The sequence below is a fragment of the Mytilus californianus genome, unplaced genomic scaffold (assembly GCF_021869535.1).
Source record: "Mytilus californianus isolate M0D057914Y unplaced genomic scaffold, xbMytCali1.0.p SCAF_7, whole genome shotgun sequence".
In the NCBI taxonomy this organism is placed as follows: domain Eukaryota; kingdom Metazoa; phylum Mollusca; class Bivalvia; order Mytilida; family Mytilidae; genus Mytilus; species Mytilus californianus.
Window position 1 is genome coordinate 32,339,383 of NW_026262723.1, and position 26,890 is coordinate 32,366,272.

Here is a 26,890-nt window from a genome sequence, read left to right on the forward strand (position 1 = left end):
AAAAAAAGAAATCAAAATCTTCATACCGCTGATTGTAGAGACACAGCGGGTTGATTTTTCCTACCCGTCTTCAACGTGTATTTGCAACCACTCTGACATTATCAGTATTCTGTTCATCATAAATTTCTCAACAGTGAATGATTTAAAAAATATGTTACCTTTTTATTTGATTATACATCTAAGTACCGCATATTTTGTTATTTCATAATTATTGATCTGCCATGTTCAATTCGATACCGAACATAAACCTATTTCAAATGTGTTGATGCCGTGGTATAATTGAAATTTATCTAATAGTATTTAAAGTTTTATAAACACTAGTTTTCTCGGTCAAACTCTGGTACAATTTCTATTTCTTTGCCTCAAATTTTTAGTGTTATACATATCTTATTCCACAGTGAGTAGTCACGCTTTTTTCATAAATCTATAAAATGTATAAACCGAAACATTTATGAAGAATGTGATTGTATGGTCAAGGTCATGGTCTCTTTAAATGAAATCTCAAGCTAAAAAATGTTAAACTAAAAGTTCAACAAATTTGATCACTTACTTCTGAGGTGTTATTGAAGCAGAACCAAATTTGAAAGCATTTTTTGGTTTGACAGTAGCTAATTACAGTTTTCAACTAATAAGGTAAGACGTTGTAAACATATTTATACAATGTTGTCATTGTTACTGATAGAAACCTCCGTCAAACAGATAACTACATTTGACCAAGATATGTGATATTAAGAACGAATTGTGTTTTTGGTTTATTTAGATATGACTATCACCAGACAAACATAAACAAAACAGCAATGTATTATTCTTAAATTAATAAAATATTTGTTTAAGTTTCTACAAGGAAGAAAATCATGTTTATTTCCAATGCCAAGACTTGTTTAATTTGTGGCCATGATAATCATGCGTTTTAATGTTTTTTAACAATAATAAAAGAACTCAGACATTTTCAGCCCTGTCTTAAATGTTACACTTCTCCACTCGCAAATTTCATAAACCGACAAAATTTAGCTTTGTGTTTTTTCCCATGGTGATTTGTGTATATTCTAAATTTAGAAAACCTATATATATGGCACACAATATTTTGACGGCATAGTTATATAAAAACATTTTTTTATAATGCATTAACACAATTTTTCATCACGATTCTGCAGCATGAATTTCAAATAAAAACGTTTCCAAAACTTAGTCTATAGATTTATTTTGATGAGGCTCTTATTGCTCCGTTTTTGTTGATCTATATAATTATACTGTTGTTTTTCGTTTTGTCGGGGTTTTTTTCCATGTCATTGTATGTTCGTTTTCGAAAAAGACGGTTGATTATTCCTTTGATATATTTTGCCTCTCTTTTGCGCTCTTTTTTGATCTTTGGAAATAAGGATTGCAGATATTTGATAGGGAAAGTCAAAGCAAGACCACACGTTAAGAATGATATTGTTCTAAAAAATGGACAAAACAATACACAAAAAAAAATAATTTAAATATCCACACTTCGAAAGCTACAATGTTTTGTTTTGTATGCATATGTACTTAATATATGCAGTTTATACATCATGAAGACAAACACATATTGCACACATGAAAAATGCACACTTCTTTGAAACGGGCCAACAAAATACAACATATCAGCTTAGTAACATTAAAAATCTGGACATGGTTATTATTAATTTGGTTTTTCTTTTAGAGTTTGAATCTTTTAGATCAATTTATAAAAAAACAAAACATGGTTTATTATGGCAGCGATTTTGTTTTGTAGTCCCCGCATAACCTTCCATAGTTTGTTTCTGTTTTTATGTTAAATCCGTTCACAAGATACAAAATACAAAATTTAGATTTTGTTTGATTTAAACGCATCTACTTATTAGGAGGATTTTACTTTACATACAGGTGGGTGCAGGTCTAACATATACATGTACAAACATTAGCTTTAAGCAGTACTTATGATGTTAACGTTTTTAAATTTTTGCAGACCTGCAAATTTACTTTATTCTTATCAGACCAGACCTATGTCTGCTTTTGTAGGACTGCTTTAGACCTGATATGCAGACAGGTCTAATGCAGCAGACCTATCCTCAGAACAGGCCAGCTTGTCCAGACCAGACCTGAGGACATGTCTAATGTAGAAGACCTGTCCTCATGACCGGTCAGCTTGATCAGACCAGACCTGTGAACAAGTCAGACTGACCAGACCAGTTGACAGGATAGCTTGACCAGACCCACCTGTGAACATGTATGATGTTCATATGTCCTGTGGACAAGTCTGCATTTTGACAGACAAGTCATGTCAGTCATGGGGACAGGTCTGCTTTTTATTCGGTCTGATGGATATATCATTCTTTACCAAACTTGTTGATACATGTATGTGTTGATACTCAAATGATTTTCATCAATCAAAGCGGTCCTGTTTACTAGTTAACTTTCGATCATGTTAAATTTATCAGACCAAACTAAAGTTAACTTATTCAAGAATAGATTTGTTTCGGACAAAGCAGTCAACATCAATGACTGCTTTTAAAAGCACACCTGGTCACAAGTTAACTTGTTGTGTAGGACTGGTTGTGGCAAAGTTAACTTCAATATTGGACCTGTCATAAAGCTAATTTTTCGGGCAGTCATAAAAACAGTTCTTGGACCAAGTAAACATTTATTCTGTCTTATGACTGATCTTGGCAGTAATAAATCCTATCCCAAATTTACTTTCACCTGTCATAAAGTCTGGTCATCAAGTTAATTAGCTGTACAGATTAGGACTGCAACCTTCTGCACGTGGTTGTTTTTCTTTCTTTTTTTTTATATTTTTGTTTGAACCACAGGGAATCGATAATTCAAGGGTGGCAGATTAAATGTTTAGAAATAAATTGAGCAGTGTTAACAATTTTGATATACACAAAATTTGTTTTTCTCAACAAACGTTCTCACTATTTAGCTAATATTTAACTGACAATGGAAGCAGTTCCATCTGACAAAGAGTGTTGGTATTACATGAAACTTGTCACCTTCATCCTAGGAATTGGAATGGAGGTTCTACATACTTATTTTGAGCAGAATATTTTGAATGCAAAAGAACATTTGGAGTTTTACATGTTCTTAGATGACAATAAACATTATTTGTTTCATGAATGCTATCCTAGAGTACAGTGCTGTAAGTGTTTTCAACATTGTCTTGCTTCTCCTTCTCAAAAAGGATGTTTAAATAAAAAACAGTTCATGTTATTGTTTGATATCGGCCCTCTAACTGAAATGGACCATTATCAAACAGGAAGACATAATGATATAACCAAAGAGTGTTTATGCAGAATCATCGCAAAACGATCTAATGATGTTGACTGTATGGATATAACTCTTATGTACGCAATTGTCCAATCATGCTGTTTCAAAAATAGTACAGTCATACACGGAAATCCAAGATGTATTGAAGTTATCAAAGATACGAGAAACTTTTTGGCACATGTACCTAATGCACGTATTTCTGAATCTGAGTTTGACAGAAAGTGGTCTGAGACTGAGCAAGCTATTTTAGAAATAGGTAGCTCATTGGGAAATTATTTTGCTAAAGTGAACAAAAGGAAAGTCGATGAATTCAAAAATAGTGAATTATCAATGAAAGCAATCAAAGAAATCATCGAGAACAATGTTGATGAAGTTAAAAAGGTAGGATTTATACATTTTCTTATTCATACATACACAATTGCCTTACGATAGATAAATCATTTAATTAAAATACATGGTCAACAAAGAAACGTTGTTCTTAAATTTATTTTGATATTTGGATATACATTGTTATCATAACGTTTCACATGTAATCGAATAAAGTTAGAATTTGAAATAAAACAACGTAAAAGGCAATTAAGGCAAATAAATAACACCAAACATAGCAAAGTGAAACATAAAATGTAACATGTGTAATCGACTATGATAATTTAAGAAACAAAGGAAAATAGCAAATTAAATATCCAAATTAAAAACAATTCGGCATGCGCTCTTAAATTTAAAAGCTTAAATTGCGAATATGCGTTTGTCATACTCTGAAAAAGACTCAAATTACAAAATCCCAATTATTTAATACTTGTAGGATCTTCAAGCCCTTATTGAAGACCAGAAGAAAAGCACATTGCTGGTAAAGGATGAGATCATTGCACACCTCACAAAGTATAAAGGTAATTTAACTTTAAAGATAAACATTACAAATTTTGTAATTCAGGCTGTTTCTACGTGTGTGTATAATGATCTAACACTTATTTGTACTGTTTATTAAAACATATCAAAACAAAACTAGTCAGGGGTTAACACATATATGTAGATATTCAAACTATATATGTATATGCTAACATCAAGATTTGTTTGATATCAAAGATGCTTTCACATTATTAGACGGTGTCTTTTCCTACAAATATACAAATTGGTGTGAATTGTTTTATGAAAATTGATATAACGTTTATTTATTTGTCATATTTAGCTTATAAGTTATAGTGTAACTTCAGTACATGTTTTTAACATTTGTTTTTAAATATTTATTATACCACATTTTTACCAGCAGGTGTTAAATGCTCATCTTTATTATCCAATTTTGATGCTCAGGTAAAAATGAATCAAATAAAGTCGATACAAATATATATGGTTGTCCGCCTTCCCGTTTTTATCTATTAAATGTTTGGTTCTTTCAAATCATTGTTTGTGTTTCATGCACTGTTGCTTTTTCTTTTACTATCGTGTATTTTTTATTTTTATTTTCTATTGCTGGTTTGTATCTTTATAAACTTTAACAACTTTGGAGACTATATTTAAACTGGCCAAAACAAAGTAAACCATCACCGTTTGTGATATCAGGTTTTGCATTGTCATATATGTTTGCATTGATCATCAAGAAAGAGACATTAACTCGTATCGTGAATTTTGCTACTAACGCTAAAGGGACTGTTCGTCCCAAAAATATCTTCAGCACAAGACCCAGTACCAAAGCAAACGGATATTGTGTTATCAAAATGATTATATTTTGGAAAAAAAATATTGATTAAGGTCTAAAGATACCAAATGGACATTCAAACTCCTAAGTCTAAAATAAACTGATAACGCCATGTCTAAAACATAAATCGACAAACAGATAAACAATAGTACACAACACACAACATAGAACACTAAAGACTGAGCAACACGACCCTACCAAAAACTGGGGTTGATCTCATGTGAATTATTTTTGTTAAGCATAGTTTTCATTCATTTTCCTTTTTTTATTTTTTTTTTTTTTATATATCTTTTTAAGTCCTTTTCGGTTTATCACATCTTCAACATTTGTATCTGGTTTTGGAATTTGTCATAAATGTTAGTCTGTAGTATCACTAAAGATCCATTACTTGTCCAAACGAATATCAGGCACAGTAAACTTTGAACCATCAATATTATATGAAGTTATGAAGTTACTGAGCAATAGTTCTTTTGCAGATTTTTCTTTATTCTATTTTTGCTCATTTCTACATAATTTTTCATATTTTCATATGAATAAGATGAACTCTCAGTTGATATCAGGAATCTCAGATTTGAAGTAAAGCAATATACATTAGCTTCTTGTTCTACAGAGGAGACATTCGACATAGAAGGTACATTGTGCTTTTTTATTAATTTATGATATCGTAAATTTGGTTGCATTTATTAAGACAATTTCAAATTATTTAGCGCTTGGCCCAATACAAAACCCTCTTTTCTGAGTATCGTCATAACATCGTTACCTTCATATCGAACTTGCTGACTAATAAAGAAAGAATAAAAAAAAAGTATTGTCAGAACACGACAAAACAATTTTGTCTGCGACTCAAGCCTGTTATTACTTCCAAAATAGATCTAAATGAAAAAAAGAGCTACATGTTTCTATGGAAATTGTCGTAATGTCTTCCCATTTGATATAAGCAGCATTTTTATTTCAAATCGAATTTCAAAAAAGCAATGCTGCATGTAAATGAAATAATAATTATCATATTCCCTATTTAAAGTAATATTAATTTGATGTAAATAAAAAAAAAATATCATTCACACATTGAACTGTGGAAGCACAATGCCAAAGCATGTTTATATGTATTTATTTGATAAATAATTTTTCACAAAACAAATATAGACCATGCGAATATTTTTAAATCTTTTTTCCGGAAATAAGTGTTGAGAGCGCCCTTAACTATTACATGCCCCCGCCAAATGTGTCTCGTTCAAGAACAGAGGTATTAGCAAAGCATTCATTTGTAAATTAAATTCTTCCATCCGCAAAACTGATTGTAAAGGTGATTTTAAAATTGAATGACACCACACGTAACAGAAGATGTTGCTCTGGCCAACAAAATCAGTGCTGTGTACAGTCTTATAGACTGTGAATTTGACTAATTTCAGGACACTGTTTTACATATAGCACTAACTGCTCTAATAACTAGGTGTGCAATTGACGTCGCCGTCGTTAATTGATTCCGTAAATGGCGTAGGTTGGCGCGATTTCAATGGTACAGTGTCGTTACTTGCGATTATGTGGTTCTAGGGTGACGTTTTTCAGTTTCGGTTAATCCGTAGAGTTGAAACATACGATTTATTGTTTAGTTGCTTACAGAATATTAAAACTTCTTGCAACAGCACGTTGACTGATTCCTGTCTGTAACATTTCGATAGCTTGATTTCGAATGTTACCATAAAGTCGCATCATTGCAACTTCCAAAAACATTCCGATGGCTTGATATCGATTTTATCACGGAGTCGGGGCATTACAACATCCAAAAAAATAAACCTTAACTTGTTATTCATTTTAACAAGGTCATTGCATGTTCTTGATACATGTATCAAAACCAGTTTGCAAATTTTTCAGTAATCTGCAGTTAATTGTTACGAATTTCATGCTCATCTGTTTGTTTCCCTGTATTTACCTGGATTGCTCATGTGGGTCATTGAATTATTTTTTTACTCTCCAGTTGATCTACAACGGGCGTAATTAACAAAATAACATTTACTTGTTTATAATTGTTCAAACAAATTAGAAAAATTATGTCTCGTCCTTAAGTGACTCAGAATTATAAACTAATTATCAAATATTTGACTGCAATTATCATCTTCTCCAGTTCCCAAAATGAATGCTGCTGCAAGCGGTTCTAAAGAATATGTGACGGAAACGGATAAAAGTAAGTTATACAAGTTCAAATAAGAGGTTGGAACAGGACATTCTTATATTATCATGTATACGATTTAAGGTTTCATCTTGCTTGATTATATTCTAGGTGATCAAACTTTGGAATCGTATTAATAAATGCTTTAATAAGTGCGCAAACAAATTTACATAATTTCAAAATCACTTCATTTAGTACACAATATCTAGAATCCTGTTAATAAATGTTAATTTATAACTGTTTGATATTTTAACATGTCAAATTTTAGAATGCTATCACTACAAAGTAAATGCAATATATGCAAGGACGTACGTCAGTGAGATAACAATTGAACATCAGAAATATTGATATTGCTCTATAAAATGTATACAGTAAAAAAAAAACTAAAATATATCACCTTTGTAAAGCTTTAGTCACCGTGATTTTAGAATAAAATACTAGCTAAAGATAGTAGAATTTACGGATTTAACATTTTTACTGGTTTGGTTCTAGCACAACTAGTATGTCCTTTGTAGACGAAATGCATGTCTTGAGTAATCTTAGAAGCCAGATATTTTTGATCAGTTGTTTGAATACCAAACAAGTATCAAATGTCATAAAAGTAAATTCATAGTGGCATTTTCCTTGACTTTACCAGTCAATAAGATCATGAATATATTAAATAAACGATATTTGACGTCTCCCATATAATTTGTATGTGTTGTTAACTTCCAATCTCAAACACTGATTTTATGATAAATGCATTTGATTTTAATTTACCATGATGCCTGAACCCCGCACTTTTAGTGACAATTCAACAAGCATTTTGATGTCAAATGTGTCTGATCATTTATTATTTGTTTCTGGATATTTTGTATTGGGAAATTTTTAGCTAGTTTCACTTTGAAATTAATAAATTCTGGGATTTAAACCAGCCGACGAACAAGTGAAAACAAGAATCCGGGTTCTTTGACAGAGTAAGCTACTTCTCGTCCGCATGTTTAACCAGTAAACCAATTGTAAAATTACTTTCAGTTGTACATGTCAAAATAATATACAAGCCAATCTAACAATATTGTCAAGTCAAATCTGCGGCCTGAAAAAAGTTAATCACGATCAATTAAATGGTGATGTCGGCCTATAAAACCTAGTAAAAATTCAGCCGTTATTCTGTGCAACCCTTCTGCAGAAATTGATCATTCACAAACCTTTAAGCGCACCAACCCAAATCGAACTTGATCCGTTTCGTCTAGTTCTTCCATTGTAGACTTTGTACACATTTAAATATGCTAAACAATTAAAATTCCATTTTGTAATCTACAAGGATATATTAGCTGAAAATATATTCACTTTATGTTGGTGATACTGTCGAATGTAATACATTTTATCAGTGGGATATCCAGTGAACGAAAACAAAAGAAAATTCACTCTTCTTATGATAGAGTTGAGAAAGTCAATAATGAAACAATACCGGTGACGATACTGATCGAAAGTTATTTCTAAATAATAATTGTACATTTTAAAGAAATTATTTCTTAAACTGTGTTATCAAAAATATACGTTCAAATACACGATGTTTTATGTTCAGTATTTGTAGAGATAATTGCTTTAGAAGCTTGTGAAACTGAAATTTAAAAACTGCCAATCTTTGCTGCATATTGATAAAAAAAATTAGAAAACATCATGAACAAACAAAATCGAAAGATATTTCGGGTCACCAATTTTCTAAGTGTTCCAAAAAGTCCTTAGCATGTTACAATTTCCAAAAGTATACCTTTTTTTTACACCTAAGTTATCGAGCACACCGCTCTGCTCTTGTCACATGTACATTCAATAGAGAACTCTTGTCTTTTTGTGAGTATAAACATTTAAAAGTATGTTAGCGCAGGTTAAAAAATTAAAGAAAACTATTTTTATAAAGTAGGTATCTTTCTACTCTTTGGTATACAATTTTAAGAAAAGGTCGTCTCGAGTTTTGTACAAGTATTTGCGGTCTTCTCGATCTATTCATATTCAATGTTTACATCGACATAAGGTCTGTTTGATTTTGCTTAGTAACTTAATTTCAAAAGTGTCAATCTTTGCTGCATATCAATCGATTCCTTTGGAATTTTTTTTCCTGACTTTCTCTGTTATATATACGAATAATTAGCATGTTCCAGAGAGGTATACAGACAGTAAACAAATAAATTGAAGTTGGTACTCAAGGAATTTATTCGCATAGCAACATTTTTAACCAATTTTGCTCCAAGAATCTATAGTCTGCTGTACTCGTCGTTTGCTACTTCAGGATACTAATTCTTTTAGTTTTTGTATATAATATTATAAGAACTGGACCCTTATTTAATTTATTAATATTTTCTTCGTCTTCTGCAGATGTGAGGAAATGTCGTGTCGAATGGAGACTTGAAACACCAAGCACATGGAATTTACCAGAAATAAAAGACACTTTAGAGAAATTTTCTGCACTGTTACGACAATGGTTTGAAATAGAATTTGTTTACGTTGGGTCCCTAGTTATAAAAACATTGGTGCAAAAAAATGTTTTAGATAATCGAGATGAAATGCGAACAGCAGTACATTTATTTTTGGAAAAGTTTGTTGAAGTTTGTAGAATCAATTCAGATGAACATACTGTCATCAAAGTAGCTTTGATTGTAGAGCCTGATGACTTGGATAAAGAAGGTAGTATAGATTTCCTATAGTTTTCTATTGTCATATAGGTGCATCATGTATCCAAATGAACAATAATGCATACAATACGAATTCCCAATGTTGTATAGAGATAATAAATAACATATGAAAAAGCGTCTGCCACCATATGTTGATTGTGTTAGTTTCATTAGTCATAGAGTGTTAAAAATTTACTTTTGCAATTTGACGTTTTTAAGTCATACTGTAAAGAAGAAAAAATATCAATTGATGAAAATGCCTGTGCTTTTATAGTGATCTAGTGATTCAGTTTTAAAAAGTATCTTAAAATTAATTTAGCAGTTAGTTTGATTGCATGTAAACAACAATTCGTCAATCGGTCTATTATAATTAAATTATTATACAAGGAATTTTGCTGTACATCAATGAGACATATATGCCTTATTAACTTTCTAGATGAAACAGTTAAACTGCCTTTTTTGTCCGAATTCTCTTCAGTATGGTTGTAAGTTTATTTCATTAATATTGCTTTTCATGTACAAATATGTCCATTTGTTCATCTGTTATAAAAGACATGTTGTTTTTAAAATGTCCTTAATAGTCAGGCATGGTATATACTCATATAAGGATCACTGAAAATGGATAATGGGGTAACATTTCAACATTTAATATGTTTCCTTTTTAATGAAAGTGCTTTTATTTCTTCTAAAAATTTGCTGATGTGTTCGTCCTTTTGTGATTTTTTTCTATCGAATTGGTCAATTAACTGAGTGTATATGTTAATATATATATCTAAAATATATTTTCCAAAATAGAGGCAAAAGAGCAATTATCGAAAATAGAAATGAATAAGAAAGACAAAACAACATGCATATTCTGCAACAAAAGCTATGATTGTCAGAATTGTAAACAGAAAGCTAAAACTATTTCACGCCTAGAAGATGAACTATCTGGTAAGTATTTTCAGTTCTATGTATGAAGCAAGTGTGTGTTCTTCTTACACGTCTTTGAGTTCAAATGTAATCAAATTTTTTATTCAAGATTATTAGTTTATTTTAACCTTTATATCAATGTTGCTGAATATATATATCATCTGTTACACATTGTGCTAGTGAACTAATACGATATACAATAATTTAGAAAGGGTTCAGATGGGCTGAGATAGAAGCTCGAATACGATATATACGGGGTCAGTAAATTTCATATTCGCTCTCACCCCATATGGAATTTACTGACCCATATATATTGTATAAGGTCACTACATCGTGTACCTGTAGCACACTGTGTAACAAATTTATCTCAAAATAAACCAATACGCCCACTAACCCAATATTAAATAAACAGGGTCTCCACGTGTTTGCGTTTAACCAATGATAGTCCTAGAAATGTATAGGATGACAAAGGAGCTTAATATACAAAAGCATTGCTGTCTAAAGTTATGGTAGTTTTGGCAGAGTATAGTTTACCATGGCTTTCCAATATTTAGGATTGAGACCTAAAGATAAATCATTTAAAGCAGTTCGGATGCACAAAGTATATAAAGAGCTATATTCACCAGCTAGCACTTGGTTGATACCACTGCTGCTGGACCGGGTGTTCCCGAGTGAATCATCAGCTCAGTAGTCAGTGATTCAGTTCTGACATGAATTATGTTTAAATTCTCTGTCGATAAAGGAAATAAAATCTTCAATTAACTTAGGTTCCACCTTCTTAAGGCAAAGTTGACGTTGTATGAATTCAACTGTTTTTTTTTTTGCTCCATTTTGTTCATATAGCTCTTAACGATTCTACGTATTTACACGTTCGTTGCTTTGAAATGTTAAGCGTTAGCGTAACTTGTAAAGGTTAATCCAGAAAAGCAATTGGGATGCACATTACTAATAAAGTGTAATTTTCTTAACCTATATTAAGACATGTGGATTAGCAATATTCAAGTTTTGGCTACAAAAACTACAAACATGATCATTGATGCTTTTAGTTGGGGTTTATTGCAGACAGGAAATATATGGTAAGTCTTTTTTTCTGACAGTAAGGTAATTAGGTCTTTCCACTTTTCCGTGGAAAGACATATTGAATTTGTGTTGATTATTATCATTATTAATGTTTTTTCTTCCGCCACTTTTATTTCTTGCGAGAAGATTTTATTTCGCAAGATGACGCTAAGATATTTGGATTATGATATCGAACAGTTAATACGCTTTTGAAACTGACCCCGTTTAACCGAACACTATTTTTTGTATGCGTTAATTCCCCAAACACTGTTTTTCTTGTGATTGCTTCTCCTTCGCAACCGTAAAAGAAAACGACAAATTAATTTTTCCAAATTGCTCATTACATTCCTCAGGTTGTCGAAAAAAAGGTTGACCTAAGCGATCCAGAGACTCCATATGGGGGTTATGTCCCCTTATATATTTGATATAAATGAAATGTATTTGAAAAGGGTAAATCATAAATAATAAATATCTAGGGTCTTTTGATTTGAGGTCCAGGGTACAACAAAAAGAAAAGGAGTTCAAGGTCATGTTTTGGATTTTGATTTGGCTAATTATAGCTTCTCATCAGAAACTGTATAAGATATCGACATAATATTGTTACATAATTATTAGTTACGACATGTCGCAACACATATGCTTTGGTTGATAGGGTACGTTGACAATAATATGAGTTTTATCCCCTTTTATATTTAAAATTAGCTGTATGGTGCTATAACTCGTTAACCATATTGTTAATAATTGCGCTAACGTTAAACGTACCCTTTTGCGGTGCGGCCGCTATCTTTGAGACGTCGCGTTATTGTGATGTACGATTATGTTTTTTTAATAGAAAGTTGTAATGGCAGACGTTTATATCTATAACGCCTTAGTCAAGCTTACGATCACGATAAACAATACACAACGCAACCCATTAATCTATATTGGTGCCTTGACTTCAAACAGAGAGAATGGACATCAGCCGATTAAAATCTTTGAGAGCGGGGAACAGAGCAGCGGTGACAAAAGTTTTTAAAAAACTGGAGGAAGCCATCGGAGATTCGCAAATAGACACGGAGGAAGTATCAACATTGCTCGACGCAGTTGAGAAGAAAAAGAAGACGTGAGCCACAATAGACGAACAGATACTAAATGCAGTCGAATCTGAGGATATTACTGATGAAATACTTGAAACAGATGAGTATTATCTAGAATAAGAGGGTAACATTAGAAAATTCAAAAAGTTCTTGAAACCCGTAGCACAAACCACATCTTTAATACTAGATTCCAACGCCCCAGAGTTTGTACCGTATTCAAACCCATTTACACATGCAAGTCAGCAATTATCACAATCAAGTTCGACCTCAAGTAATAACCATCGCCTATCAAAGTTATCGCTTCCCAATTTTAGTGGAGATATTTTTCAATGGCAATATTTCACGATTCATCACAATCAAACATTAACTGACATTCAGAAATTTTTGTATTTGAACTCATTGCCACAATATGAAACTGCAAACGTAATTTCAGGATTGATCATGACAAATCCAAACTATCATAAAGCAATTGAATTATTGAGAAACCGCTATGGCCAACCACACAAACTCATTAATGCATATATGAGAGCGCTACTTGATATACCCGCACCTAATGATAATTTAGAAAGTTTGAGAACATTTCACGATAAATCAGAAGCATACATACGCGATCTATAGTCTCTCGGACTTTGTCAGGAAATGTACGGATCGCTATTGATACCAGTGATTCTCGGGAAATTACCGCATGAAGTACGGAAAAATATTACACGCGAAAACGGGAGCGACCCTTGGAATATCCAATTGATTAGAAACGCAACAGGTAAAGAAATTTCTTTTCAAGAGTCGGGATACGCGGATTATACACACAAGTATTCAACCGCTACCCCTAGCGCAAATTTCATAACAGGCGTTAAACGAGTAAATACAGATAAAAGCCGTCCGATAAACACAACAGACAAATCATTACCCTCGAATCGGAAGAAACAATGCACATATTGTGACGGAAACCACTGGCCAAACGAATGTAAAGAGGTCATAGATCACGATAAAAAGTCGCAATTATAAAAGAAAAGAGGTTATGCTTTAATTGTTTAGGTAAGCACAAAGTAGCCGATCGTAAATCTAAGAATACATGTAAGTGTTGCCACCGGAAGCATCACTCTTCATTATGCAAAAAGATTTCGTTCTCAAATAAACATCCTATTGAAGTTGAACAACCGCAAAATAAAGTAGACACAGAAACTTCTATGTTTTATACCGCTAGCAAGGAAAGGTCCAATGTTTTATTGAAAACCGCAATCAGTCCAGTCGTTCACTAGAATACATGTATAGATGCAAACATACTATATGACGAAGGAGCTCAACGCTCATTTATAACCGAAGAGCTAGCAGCTAAACTGGACATTATAAAAGAGGGATCTGAAACTTTGAGTATAGCTACATTTGAAAGCAATACAAAAAAGATGAGAAATCTTGACAAAACAACAATTAATCTAAATTAAAGTCTAAAGAAGAAGAATTAATTTCTATTAACGTTTTAATTGTATCAACCATTGCTTCATCACTTCAAAGTCACAACATAAGAATGACGCAGAATTTTCCATATTACCGTGGTCTACAATTAGCCCACCCAGTCATGGAAGGAGAGCAATTTGAGATATCCTTATTAATTGGAGGTGATTTTTATTGGGACATATTTCAAGACAAAATAGTGCGTGGAAACGGTCCAACCGCAGTTAGCTCGAAAATTGGATATTTACTTTCCGGTCCTGTCCCTACACGAACCAGTAATGCATCTTTCTCAATGATGAATATATTTGTATGTCACAAACAAGAAGAGTGTGATCATGAAAAATTTTGGAAGAGCTTGAATTGTTGGGAATTGACGCCAAAGAACAAAAAGATCCAGAACTGGCCGAATCAATTGAAAGTTATATACAGACCTCAATTACGAAGGAAAATGAAAGGTATATTACAAAATTGCCATGGAGAGAAAATGCGCCAGAGCTACCGACAAATGAAGACATCGCAAAACGCAGAACGGAAAGCCTTATTCGACGCCTAAAGAAGGATCCCGAGATGTTCCGAAAGTATGGAGAGATAATTAGAGATCAAGAAAAAGAGGATTCATTGAAAAGGTATCTGATGAAATTACATGCACAAACAAGGTTTATTACATTCCGCATCATCCCGTAAAAATGGATCCAGTCACCACCCCGATACGCATAGTATATAACTGTAGCTGTACAGCGAACGACAGTAGTCCTTATCTTAACGATTGCTTAGCAACATATCCACCAATTATGACAAATTTGACGGAGATATCAATACGCTTTAGAATGTATAAAAATGCGGTTACAGCGGATATTGAAAAAGCAATTTTGCATATTGAATTAAATGTTAGTGACAGAGATATCACAAGATTCTATTGGTTAGAAAATCCCATGGACGTAGATAGCCGTTTGATAACATACCGGTTTAAGGTTGTACTTTTCGGCGCCACCTGTTCGCCATTCGCGTTAACCGCTACGCTAATGAAACATTTTACTACATCAACAGAATTACAGAGAAAGTTATACGTGGATAACGTCTGGACTAGTTTTACAAATGAACAATCACTTTTGAAATTCTACACGCAGTCAAGAAAATTATTGTCAGAGGCAGGATTCAAACTACGGTCTTGGAATTCTAATAGTACAGAATTACAGAACGTTGCTGGACGAGACAAGATCGGCGACAATGACGCCATTGTCAAAATTCAAAGCATGAGATTGGATAGGGAATCCGACGATCTGAGATTTAAACAGATGGGTTTTATAGAAAAGGACAAAATGGTAACAAAGCGTGAGGTTTTGCGCACATCGTCTAGAATTTTCGACCCCCTAGGATTAATCACGCCAATAACGGTAAAAGCTAAGCTGTTTATGCAGACTCTTTGGAAAGCAAAGTTGGATTGGGATGAATATGTGTCCGACGAACTGAGAAGTAAATGGTAGGTAATCGCTTTGGATATCGAGGAGGCTACCAAAATAGTATTTCCACGAATGTTAACGGAAGGAGTTATTAACGAGAAAACGTCGCTACATATTTTCACGGATGCCAGTCAGTTAGCATACGGAGCTTGTGCCTACTTTGTTACAGCAAATTCATCGGTCATCGTCATGGCTGAAAACAGGCCTAGGGTAGCACCGGTAAAACAGATTTCACTACCACGTTTAGAACTTATGGGCGCGCTTATCGGAGCCAGATTAGCCATGCATCTCCTTAAAATCAAAACAACAGAAAATGTGTATAATTATGTGGAGTGGTAGTCAAATTGTTTTGAGTTGGATTAAATCTTCAAAAAACTTGAAACAGTTTGTAGCAAATCGACTTAAAGAAATAAGAAAATTAACAGAGAATGCTGAATGGAATTACTGCCCAACAGATGACAATCCAGCTTATTACTTAACTCGCAGTCGACATGGACGAGGAACACAGAAGACTGCAGCACGATGGTAACTATCAGCGATGACTATACAGACGATGAAAGTATAAATGCTTCAACACAAACAATTCCATGCATAGAAATACAACGATTCAGATCTTTAGAAATAGCAATTAGAGTAACAGCATACGTCTTGCGTTTTATACAGAACTTACGGAATTCAAAAGATAAACGGCAAATCGGATTTATCAGTGTTATGGAGCGATATAAAGCATTACACGTTCTAATAGGAGCAGTACAACAGGAAATTTTTAAGGATGAACTTGATAACTTGAGTTCATCTTCGCGGAAAAAAGTGCCACTTGTTCGACAACTTAAATTGTACACAGACAAAAATGGATTACTACGATGTACCGGGAGAATACAAAATGCACCTGTGAAGGAGAGTACAAAATATCCGTTGTTATTGCCAACACATCATAGTTTTACGTCCTTAATTGTAATGGATGCGCACACCAATACTTTACATGCCGGACTTTACAGTACAATCGCTTATATTCAACAGAAATATTGGATACCCCGAATAAGGCAGTGCGTAAAATCACAAATTCGTAAGTGCGTTCAATGCATTAAAATATCAGCATTGATTTGCGGCGCACCCGATCCGCCACCGCTACCTAAAGACCGAGTCAACTACATGTACGATTATCCTTTTTCAGTAACCGGCGTTGTTTTTACAGGAGCTTTGTACACAAAAGGAAAATACAGCGAATTAAACAAAACATATATTTGTTTATTCACATGCGCCGCTACACGTGCTATACACTTGGAGATAGTCACAGATTTAACCGAGGAGTCTTTCATACTTACATTTAAAAGATTTGTTGCCAGAAGATCTATACCAAGGATTATGTTGTCCGATAATGCAACAACCTTTAAGGCAGCCGCCGAAAGGATAACAAGATCGAACCAAGACAACCGTATACAAGAAAAACTTGCGGATCAAGGAACTGAATGGAAATTCATACCCAACAGAGCACCGTGGTTTGGAGGTTTCTGGGAACGCCTTATTGGACTCACGAAAAAGTACTAGGAAAGTCATGTGTCACTACGGAAATGTTAAATACAATTGTAATCGAAACCGAGGGAACTCTAAACAATCGTCCGATAACTTACATTTCTACTGACATTAAAGATCCCGAACCGCTGACGCAAGCGCACCTGTTATATGGTCGCCGACTTGACACCCGATCGGAACAAAATATTGACAGTGTCACATCTGAAGATTTGCACGTTAAACTGAAAAAAAATCAACAGAGACAAAACGAACTTATCAACCACTTTCGATCAAGATGGAAACACGAATATCTGACGTCACTCCGCGAATTCCACCGTACATCTGGACGAAACGAACACACATTACAAATAGGAGACATTGTACAAATATACAATGATACAATCGTATAATATGGAAACTAGCAGTTGTACAAGATTTAGTTCGTGGAAAAGATGGGCTCATTCGATCCGCGGTTATCAAGATCGACACAGGAAATACCAACCGTCCAATTGTGAAGCTCTACCCGCTGGAAATACGCAGTACACATGGTGACAGTGAATGAACATTTTCCGCCCAGGAGAAATTAGTTTATGTATAGATTTTTTCAAATTAACTACGGTTATTAGATCAGTGAAGTTTGGAGAGATCTAGGGTCTTTTGATATGAGGCCCTTGCTCTATGACCTTGAAATTTTCGTCAAGGTCAAAGGTAAATTTGACGTTTTAGATTTTGATCTTCTTTATAAATTCATATTTATGCAGGATATTGCTATGGGGTCTTTTGCATTAGGCTAGCAGATATATGATTGTGAAAAGGTAAGTCGGAAGTGACCTTTTGTAAACCGGAAGTTGCCATTTTCAGCACTGATTTCATTGAAATGTATCTAGAAAACCATATATTTTTCGAACCAGTGTGAAGTAACTTATCAGATGGTACCGAAAGTGAATTTGTTTAAACCGGAAGTTGCAAGTTATCTCCCTTATGTCAAGCAAAAGTATACACAAACCATATATTTTAGGAATCAGTGTGAGTAAAGCTATCATCTGAGGGCAAACGTGACATTTTCTAAACCGGATGTAGCAAGTTATCTCCCATATTTCAAACAAAATTATGTAGAAACCAAATATTTTTCAATCAGTTTGAAGAAACCTACGAATATTTACTTTGAGTAAACTGCAGGTAGCTTCTTATTACTTGTTTTCAATTTGATATGGAAAGACCTTCAATTGTTCTCGTAAAAATTGGTTTTAATACTTTTTTATCCGTACAAATGAAACAAATTAAATTACTGAATTGACTAAAATCTACTGAATTGAACTGGATTGACTGCAAGAGAAATATTCAAACAGTACTGAAATAACAAAACATTTGAAAACAAAATTTTCATCTTAAGAGTAAGTCTTCCAGAAAACCATGCAATAAGCTCAAAATGCAATGTTATCATATTAACCTGGAATTTTGTATACATAATAACTCCATGGTAACTACTCTCTGTGCAAAATATTTAAAAAAAATGTTCAATGGTAGTCTCTTAGTGGAGCGCCATCTATAAATAGCTATTTATGGTCACAATAAAGATGAAAATGAGGTAATTTTAGCATTTTTGAGCTGCCAAATATCAGTGTTTATCATCATACTACTGTATTTTATTATTTTCAAAATATGTTAAAACCTGAGGTTGACATTGTTTCCTACATTTACTCATTCTGGTCAGTTTTACGAAAGTGCCAAAATGGTTAAATTTGCTAATTTTCAAAAGTGTATATTTTCTTAAGTGGCAAAAATATTTGAATTCTATTACTTTTTTTTAAACCCTAATCATATATCTACAAAATATTAAAATTATGAATATAAAAAAATTCCCATTTCGGCAAATGATCATAGTACTCAATGTAAAAATATTAGTTTGGAAGGAACTGTGGTTTAGCAGGTGATATCCTATATACATTGATAGTATTTCTCCTATTTGGACCCGTTAATAATTACCCACTGGCGGCACACCCTATAGAAACTAAATATAGGATGCACAATTTAAATATTTAATTAGTATATCATATAACTTTCACATTGAACTTTTTAGTGGTAGCGGATGAGTTGCGGACCATAGGTAGCTACACTATAGCACTACTGATTTTCTCCTTTTTGGTCTACATTTTCTAATTAAGTATGTTGAGAGGAAATTGTAGATGTATTACAAACAGATATATAAACAGACAGATACACAAACCGACCGACCGACCGACCAACCGACAAACCGATCGACCGACCGACATAAACAATGCCAATAATGTCAAGGTCAGATAAATCCTTTCAGACAGACATGTACACCTTACAATCATTCCAAACACCATTGTTTACCCATTGCTTATAGTAATTGAAAACAGACCAATCACAAAATTTTAACATTGACCAATGAACCGCGAAATTGAGGTCAAGGTCAGGTGATACCTTCCAGACAGGCAGGTACACCTATCAATTATTCCCTATACCAAATATAGCTGACCATTTGATATTAATATTTGAAAAATAGACCAAAACACAGAAATTTAATATATGCCTATGGACCATGAAAATGTGGTCAAGGTCAGGTGATATCTGCCACACTGACATGTACCCCTCACAATCATTCCATACACCACATATAGTTGACCTTCTGCTTATAGTATCTGAGAAATAGACCTAACCACGAAATTTTAATCTTGGTCAATGATCCATGAAATGATGATGAGGTCAGTTGAACTCTGTCTTTCAAACATGTAGACGTTGCAAAGAACCCATATACCAAATATAGTATCCAATTAAATAAAAACCTATAAATTAAATATTGAAAAAAAAAAGAAAATGTATAACACAAATGTATCTCTATATGAATTATATACAATATGTACAAATATGAACAATGCTATGTGTTCCAGTTGAAATTATAAAACTGAAAAGAAAGAGAATTTATTTGCAAGAATATTTTAATATCTTGCGATAATTTGCCAAAATTGGATTTTTGATATTTTTTTACAATATCCAGTGTCTATTCACTGAAAATTATTTCGTAAAAAATTATTTGCCAGTTTAGGAGATTCATGGACTCAAACTTTCTACAAAATTCGCTGAGGCCTACAAGGCCTTTCATAATTCCCCCTACAGAAATATCCTTCTACACAAATATTTCGAGACATAGTTAATTTTTGTCTATGAAGGTACTGTTTTTTGCAAATATAAGTTTACATGGCCAGTAAAACTGTTAAATATCAGAATTCAATGAGTTGAAAATTTACACATTTTTCACCAACATTTTGGTGATTTTAAGCATTTATTCGAATGACGCTGTATCTAAAATTAGACATGATATAACGAAGTCTAAGATATATTCTTACTTTTCTCTTATACAATGTATATGAGATTTTAAAAATACAAATATATCCCAAAAGTTCCGACATGCAAACTGGACAGTATTTGTTTTCATTTTGCATGGTTTTCGGACAGAATGGCTCTTAAGAAGACAATGTTTGTAGGTACAGACTTTTCCGACAAGGTTAATATAAAAACAGTTGTTTGAGACTAAAATGCAATTACTAGTGGAAGTTTTGTTTATTTTGACTCAGACATGCATAATGTCAATTAATGGATCTACATTTAAGTGTCCATCCAGAATTTTAAAATCTTATCCTTCATTTACTTTATCTTGCTGTTTGTTGTTATTCAAAGGAATACATTGAGAGGTATCAATTTAAAAAATGTATCATATCGCTGATTATATTTTAGAAATGGATAAAGATTCGCCTGACATCAAATTCGAATCAGGTAGGTACAAATTTAACGGCTATGTATTATTTGAATACACAACATGGTGTCATCTGTTTTAGTCTCTTTCAATATTAAAGGTTGTTTTGCATTAATAAGATATTTTGACTTTTGTTGCTGATACATTGTCTTTGAACATAAATGCAGATGCTTTGTCAAACATTTAAATAATCTTTCTCTTGAATTTCCGGTTAAGCAAAATCTTCACAAAAGTGAATGTTACTTTCAGATTCAAATATTTGAAAAAATGTAAATTGAGTATAATAAATTTAAATAATACGAAATAAGAGCAAGTAACCATAACATTTTAAGAGGAGGCGCCTACGGGGGCTCATGCAATATGTAGATGTCTCTTGCGTTTTAAAAATTTTTCAAAACACAGAATTTAATTTTTTAATATCAAAAACAATTTGATAATGCTGTCTCAAAATTAAAAATAGTTTTTCGACCATTTAGGTACATTTACTTGAACAAAAGATGATTACCCTTTTTTTTAGCACCTAGCGTGTTGGTTGGGTTGTTTTTTTTTATTATTGTTCGTTCATTGGTATATGTGTGCTACAGGCCTCTTGATATCTTCTGATATTTTTTTTTAAATGAGCTATCTGAAGAGTAGTTTTCACCTGTAAATTTACTTAATTTACAAGTTTTTTATTGTATTGTTGATTATTATTTGGTAATATATTATGAATTCCTACGTCAACTTTATATGTTCGAGACATGTAGTCATATATTACATGTATTAGAGTCTAGATTCTTGGTTTAACACAATAAGTTACAATGTTAAGACAACAGTTTATGCCTCAGATCTCGGCAAAGCAAAACTGCAAGCAGGGTAACAAACCATTACTATTCTGAGGAAAAGTTTAAAATTCATCACGGAAAATGCGAAGTATACACATATGGCAAGCAATGTATGACCTCCCAAAATATAGTTTGAATTCGTGATCATGGATAACATAAAAAAATACATAATAGGAACATCCGACAAAATCCTTCAACTATTCAAGAGTTGAAGGTTTGTAACCAAGCATCTACATTTTTTGTAGTCTTATAGTAAATAAAAATTTAGCTGGAAAATTTACAAAATTCCCAAGTCAGGAGAATGAGACAAAAACTTCTCAAACAATTCTATAATAACAGATGCAAACTACTTGCATTTTATGTTCAAGTAACTAGGTGAATAACTGTAGGACACATTTGTTTACACAAAACAAGTACCATCGTATGTATTTTTTTTGTTGAAAAAAATTACTAAGTTCAATCATGTGTGCAATCTGTTTTTGATGTGTCAGGAATCTAACATGAAATTGGTACAATATTTGAAAAAAATATGATAAATTTTCCAAGTTTGGAAAAATGAAGAAAAAAATGCACAAACAGGCAGTATGTTTTTGAAACAATATAGAATGATATATACTGAATATTTAGATATATGGAAATATAAAATAGGAAAATGGAATAAATATCTTAATAACGCTTTACAAAAAGTAGGGACACTTCAACACACAACTCCATAATAGCAGGTGTGCAATTTTTCTGTAAAGTGTTAGGGATCTGGGATAAAAACCGTAGGGATAGATGATTCCATAAAAAATAATTGATGCATTACATGTGTACATGTACATGCTTTCCGTTAAGTTTCATCAAGGATTTAGGTTGAAAACTGTCGGAGTAGTTGATTTTTACACAAAACTGGTACCACCTTTTGTGAAGTTTGTTGAACAAACAGCCTATAAAAGTTCCCAAGCGGTTGCTTGAAAACTGATATGTCGCTTATCTATTTTTTTCAATGTTTCTTTTAAGAAATATGCATAACTTTTTTGTATGCAAAAAATACAAATGCAGTTTATCATAAGTAATATCATAAGAGTTAATATTTAATGTAACATTTGATATAAAACATTTTCACTCTTGATTTATGGAGATGTGAAGAATTGTTGAACTACAAATAATTCATATTTCCATATGTTTATCCGACTTTCCAAGGTTGAACACACGTTTATATCTTCGGAAGGCAAAGTCAAATTTTATTCAACTAATTTCTTTGACTTCCTGAATTAGAATATTTAGGTGCATCCATTTTCGCATATCCCTTGGATTTTAGAATTATGAGACACAAATCGCATATCAATAATAGATCACTCGTATTTCATTCTGATTTGATTATACGCTTTAAATAAGCTTGACCATAATATTGGCCATAAATATGTTGTGAAAAAAGTGTTGAAATGTTATATATAATTGAAATCATCATAGATACCAGGATTTTAAAATGTGTAAACCGCGCTACATGTTTATGTCGCATGAGGTGGCGACAATCTTCAGATGGGTATATGTCTCGAACGATAGTCTTAACCAATCAATTTTTTTCCTCGTATCTATTAATATTTACCTACAGTAAGTTGTAAAGATATTTGATGTAAATATTCAACATGTTCATTTCTGAATACATAGTCATGTATATTTCAACTCGATAATGTAACAAATACAATTTGAATTCTGTTTGCTATAAAGTTGTGTTGAACCGTTCTCTGATATCAATTGAAAGACGAAAAACAGGGGACTGGTATATATGACGTTATATGAACAACAAAACACAAAGTTACCATCGAGTGGAATTATTGAAAGTTAACAGACATATACATATAAAGCTCAGTAACAGCACAGTCTAGATCTTAGGTTACATTACCCTTTTGAACCAACATATAACATTAACATGCAGAACAACAACATACAACATATCAATTATCGTTGTTAATTGAAGCAAATAACCTTTTGTAAAAAGAAAGTGATGAACTCGTTTTTTTGTTAATCGATTTGAATAACCTTAACATCTGGAAATTGTCAAATGTTTTATTTACAGACTAAACATTTCAAATTAATAATCAGAACAAAAATTTATTTCAGACCTAGAAAACATTGGTGACAACTTTTGTGCAAACAAAGCTCAAGTAGCAACTGGTATGTATATAACACAGAATAATTAATTAAATGTGTACTAGAATCAAGCGAGCTATTCTTCTATATGATCAAACAGAAGTTCTCCTTTCATGCTTTTGATCTGAAACAATACGACTAAACTGCTTATTTCTTTTGTTTATCTGTCCTTATGTATTGTTTCAAACACATAGTCTTTTTTATATGTTTTCAAATCACCTAGCTGATATGGCACTGTGTCTCATCAATTGGTGTATGTTGTCTGTCGCCAGGGGTCGTCCGCCGTCTCTAAGCCTTTAAAAACGATTTCTTCTCTTAAACAACTGGACCAATTAGAAGCAAATTGACTACACACCTGTTTTGTGTTTATAGTTTGAAAGCTATGTCTGATGACCCCATGCCAACTAATAAGGAAACAAATAAAGCATATGCCTAAAATATAAGTAATGTCTGCTTGTTTTAACCATTACATATAAAGAAATTCTGAGGAGGCTGAAATCTTCAAAATGTCACGATCTACCTATTATCTTTGTTTATATTGCACTCGTTCTATTTGAGCAGTCAAAATGTGTTGACTGTATATTTCTATGTCATATACAGTCACTGACCCGATATCACTTTTCCTCTTGAATATTCAAATGGTAGTTACCGAAACTATATTTAATTATTTATACGACCTCTTCAACCTGTTCTTGTTTCCAATGTATACAACGAAGCGTGGACCGACTCAAACTTATTTCTTTTACAATTTTTGGAAAAACATCTTTCACTTGTTAATATTTTTTGTTTGAAAACTATAAATCATTATGTTTTATGCTTATCGTTGATATTTTAGTCCATACCCAAACGAATTCGTTCACCATCGATTGCGGGTTTCAACAGGTAATGTACATTTCATTGTGTTGTATTTTTCTCCGCCTTATATGAGATGAGGCCTTTTTAAAAGGGGATTTACCCCGATATTTTAATCAAATAAATAATATTAACACATTAAACAACAATTGAAAATGTTTTCTAGATTGCAGTAGAAAGACAATAATAGTGCATTGACTTGACATATCAACGATATAAGATCGGCCCGAAACGGGCAAAAAGCTCGGCAGAGCCTCGCATTTCCCCGTTTCTAAGCCTCATCCTTATATCGTTGATATGTCAAGACAATGCACTATTATTGTCTATTTACCAAAACGAATGTTGGCTATTATTCAACTGCATTGTACCAAAATGTGAGGTTGGTTTTATATGCTCCATGGAGCTTCTAGTAATTTGTAATTGTATTTCATTATTTCATAAATCTGGAAACCGTATATCAGAAAATGGTTTGAATCATTAAACAGTATCAATATATATTTTAGGTCATGTATTATCGCCAAACGCCAACTATGCACGTCTGATTATTGCTGTTAAACATATAACACAAAATATGTTGAAAGAAGTTTTGGAATATTTCATACCACCGAGAACTCTTGTGGCTCAAGTGAGAAATCAAAAATGGACACAACGACTGAAACCTTCAGATTTGAAAAAAATAAATGATGCTAAGAATAAAGGATATATTGATTTTGATTTACCTCTTATATATACAATTTTGCGAAACTTTCGCCTTGATATTCTCCCCACGAGGGGCTGGAACAACCCCACTGATCCTCAGCAGCACGAGATATCACTAGGAGATGATATAGAAAGATGTCGTAGACTCTATAATGTCATTATATACAGACCAAATGCAATGATCATGATGATTAGCTCTCAAGAATTTAAGGATTTTTTAAGTGACTTTAAATGCATTGCAAAAAGGTTTGAAAGTGTTCTTAATAAACAGCCAAACGAATTTGTGTCTCAATTTTAAATTTAAGAACACGAAGGTATTATATAGCACCAACAGCAGTGGTTCTTTAATCAGACATGAATTATGTAAGAGCTTATATGTCACTTTTTTTTAGTAAGACATTGAAAAATGTTTCAAATCGTACATTTAATGAAAAGAATTTGAAGGTGTAAAAACCTTAGTTGTATTATTGTACAAGACTTTGCACACTTCTTTACATAGCTCTTAGTATAAAAATGCAATAGTTGTACACAACTCATCAGTATAACATTTTAAAGGGTTGTATACATGTTGTATCTCACATATTACATAATTATGAAAGCTATCTGATTATTTTCAAATTGACAGTTTCATAGCACTCAAAATTTTTACTATATCTTTTAAATATTTCAAAGTTCGATGAATTGATAATGTCACTGACACGGAAAATGGTGCTTAGCATATTATATTCATCTTTGAAGTCGAATTTTATCACTTGGTTATTTTACATGTAGCATTTTTCACATTCAAACTGTATTTGTCGATACATTTCAAAGTATTAATAAATGAGACTTATACCTTTGTTGTATTTATATATTGCACACAATCCCTACAATCGATTGACATAAAATCCAAGAACAAAGTTCTTACACACACTTGACATACAAAATAGCAAGGAACAAAGCTTGTATGGATCTACATAATCTTAAATTGGCAGCAAGGCTTGAACACAGAGCAGAATATTGCACCACACTGTAAGTTCAATACGGACCATTTCACCAGAATCGCTGGAATTGCAAATCTACACATCGAAGAACAAGAATAAAATTTCGTGCTTAAACAATTAACAAATTCTATAATACTTTTATAATAATAACTTTACTATCTGACCGTCAATTACTGACTCAATTCAACAAACCATAGGATAAATCTACATTAGTATGTGTTTATTGTTAGGCAGGGAGGGGGGATTGTATGAAAAAGGCAAATAGTACGAATTGTGTGAATTGTAAGTATATGCCTATTAACACAGATTGACTGCATGCATACGGACGCCATAGACTTGCATTCAGCACAAGATTCTAAATTATGA

General features: G+C 32.7%; 2 protein-coding genes across 2 annotated transcripts in view; both read left to right on the plus strand.

Annotated features, from left to right (window-relative positions):
- The window catches only part of LOC127708338 (interferon-induced helicase C domain-containing protein 1-like), a 181,853-nt gene that overhangs the window by 144,982 nt on the left and 9,981 nt on the right, over positions 1-26,890 (plus strand). The window lies entirely within an intron of this gene.
- LOC127709011 (uncharacterized) lies at positions 460-26,379 on the plus strand. Its single transcript, XM_052214277.1, has 10 exons — positions 460-633; positions 2,927-3,651; positions 4,073-4,157; positions 5,502-5,594; positions 7,086-7,145; positions 9,486-9,794; positions 10,577-10,714; positions 21,012-21,050; positions 23,961-24,014; positions 25,346-26,379. The coding sequence occupies exons 2-10, from the start codon at positions 2,944-2,946 to the stop codon at positions 25,837-25,839; spliced, it is 1,980 nt and encodes a 659-aa protein (XP_052070237.1). The 5' UTR covers positions 460-633; positions 2,927-2,943; the 3' UTR covers positions 25,840-26,379.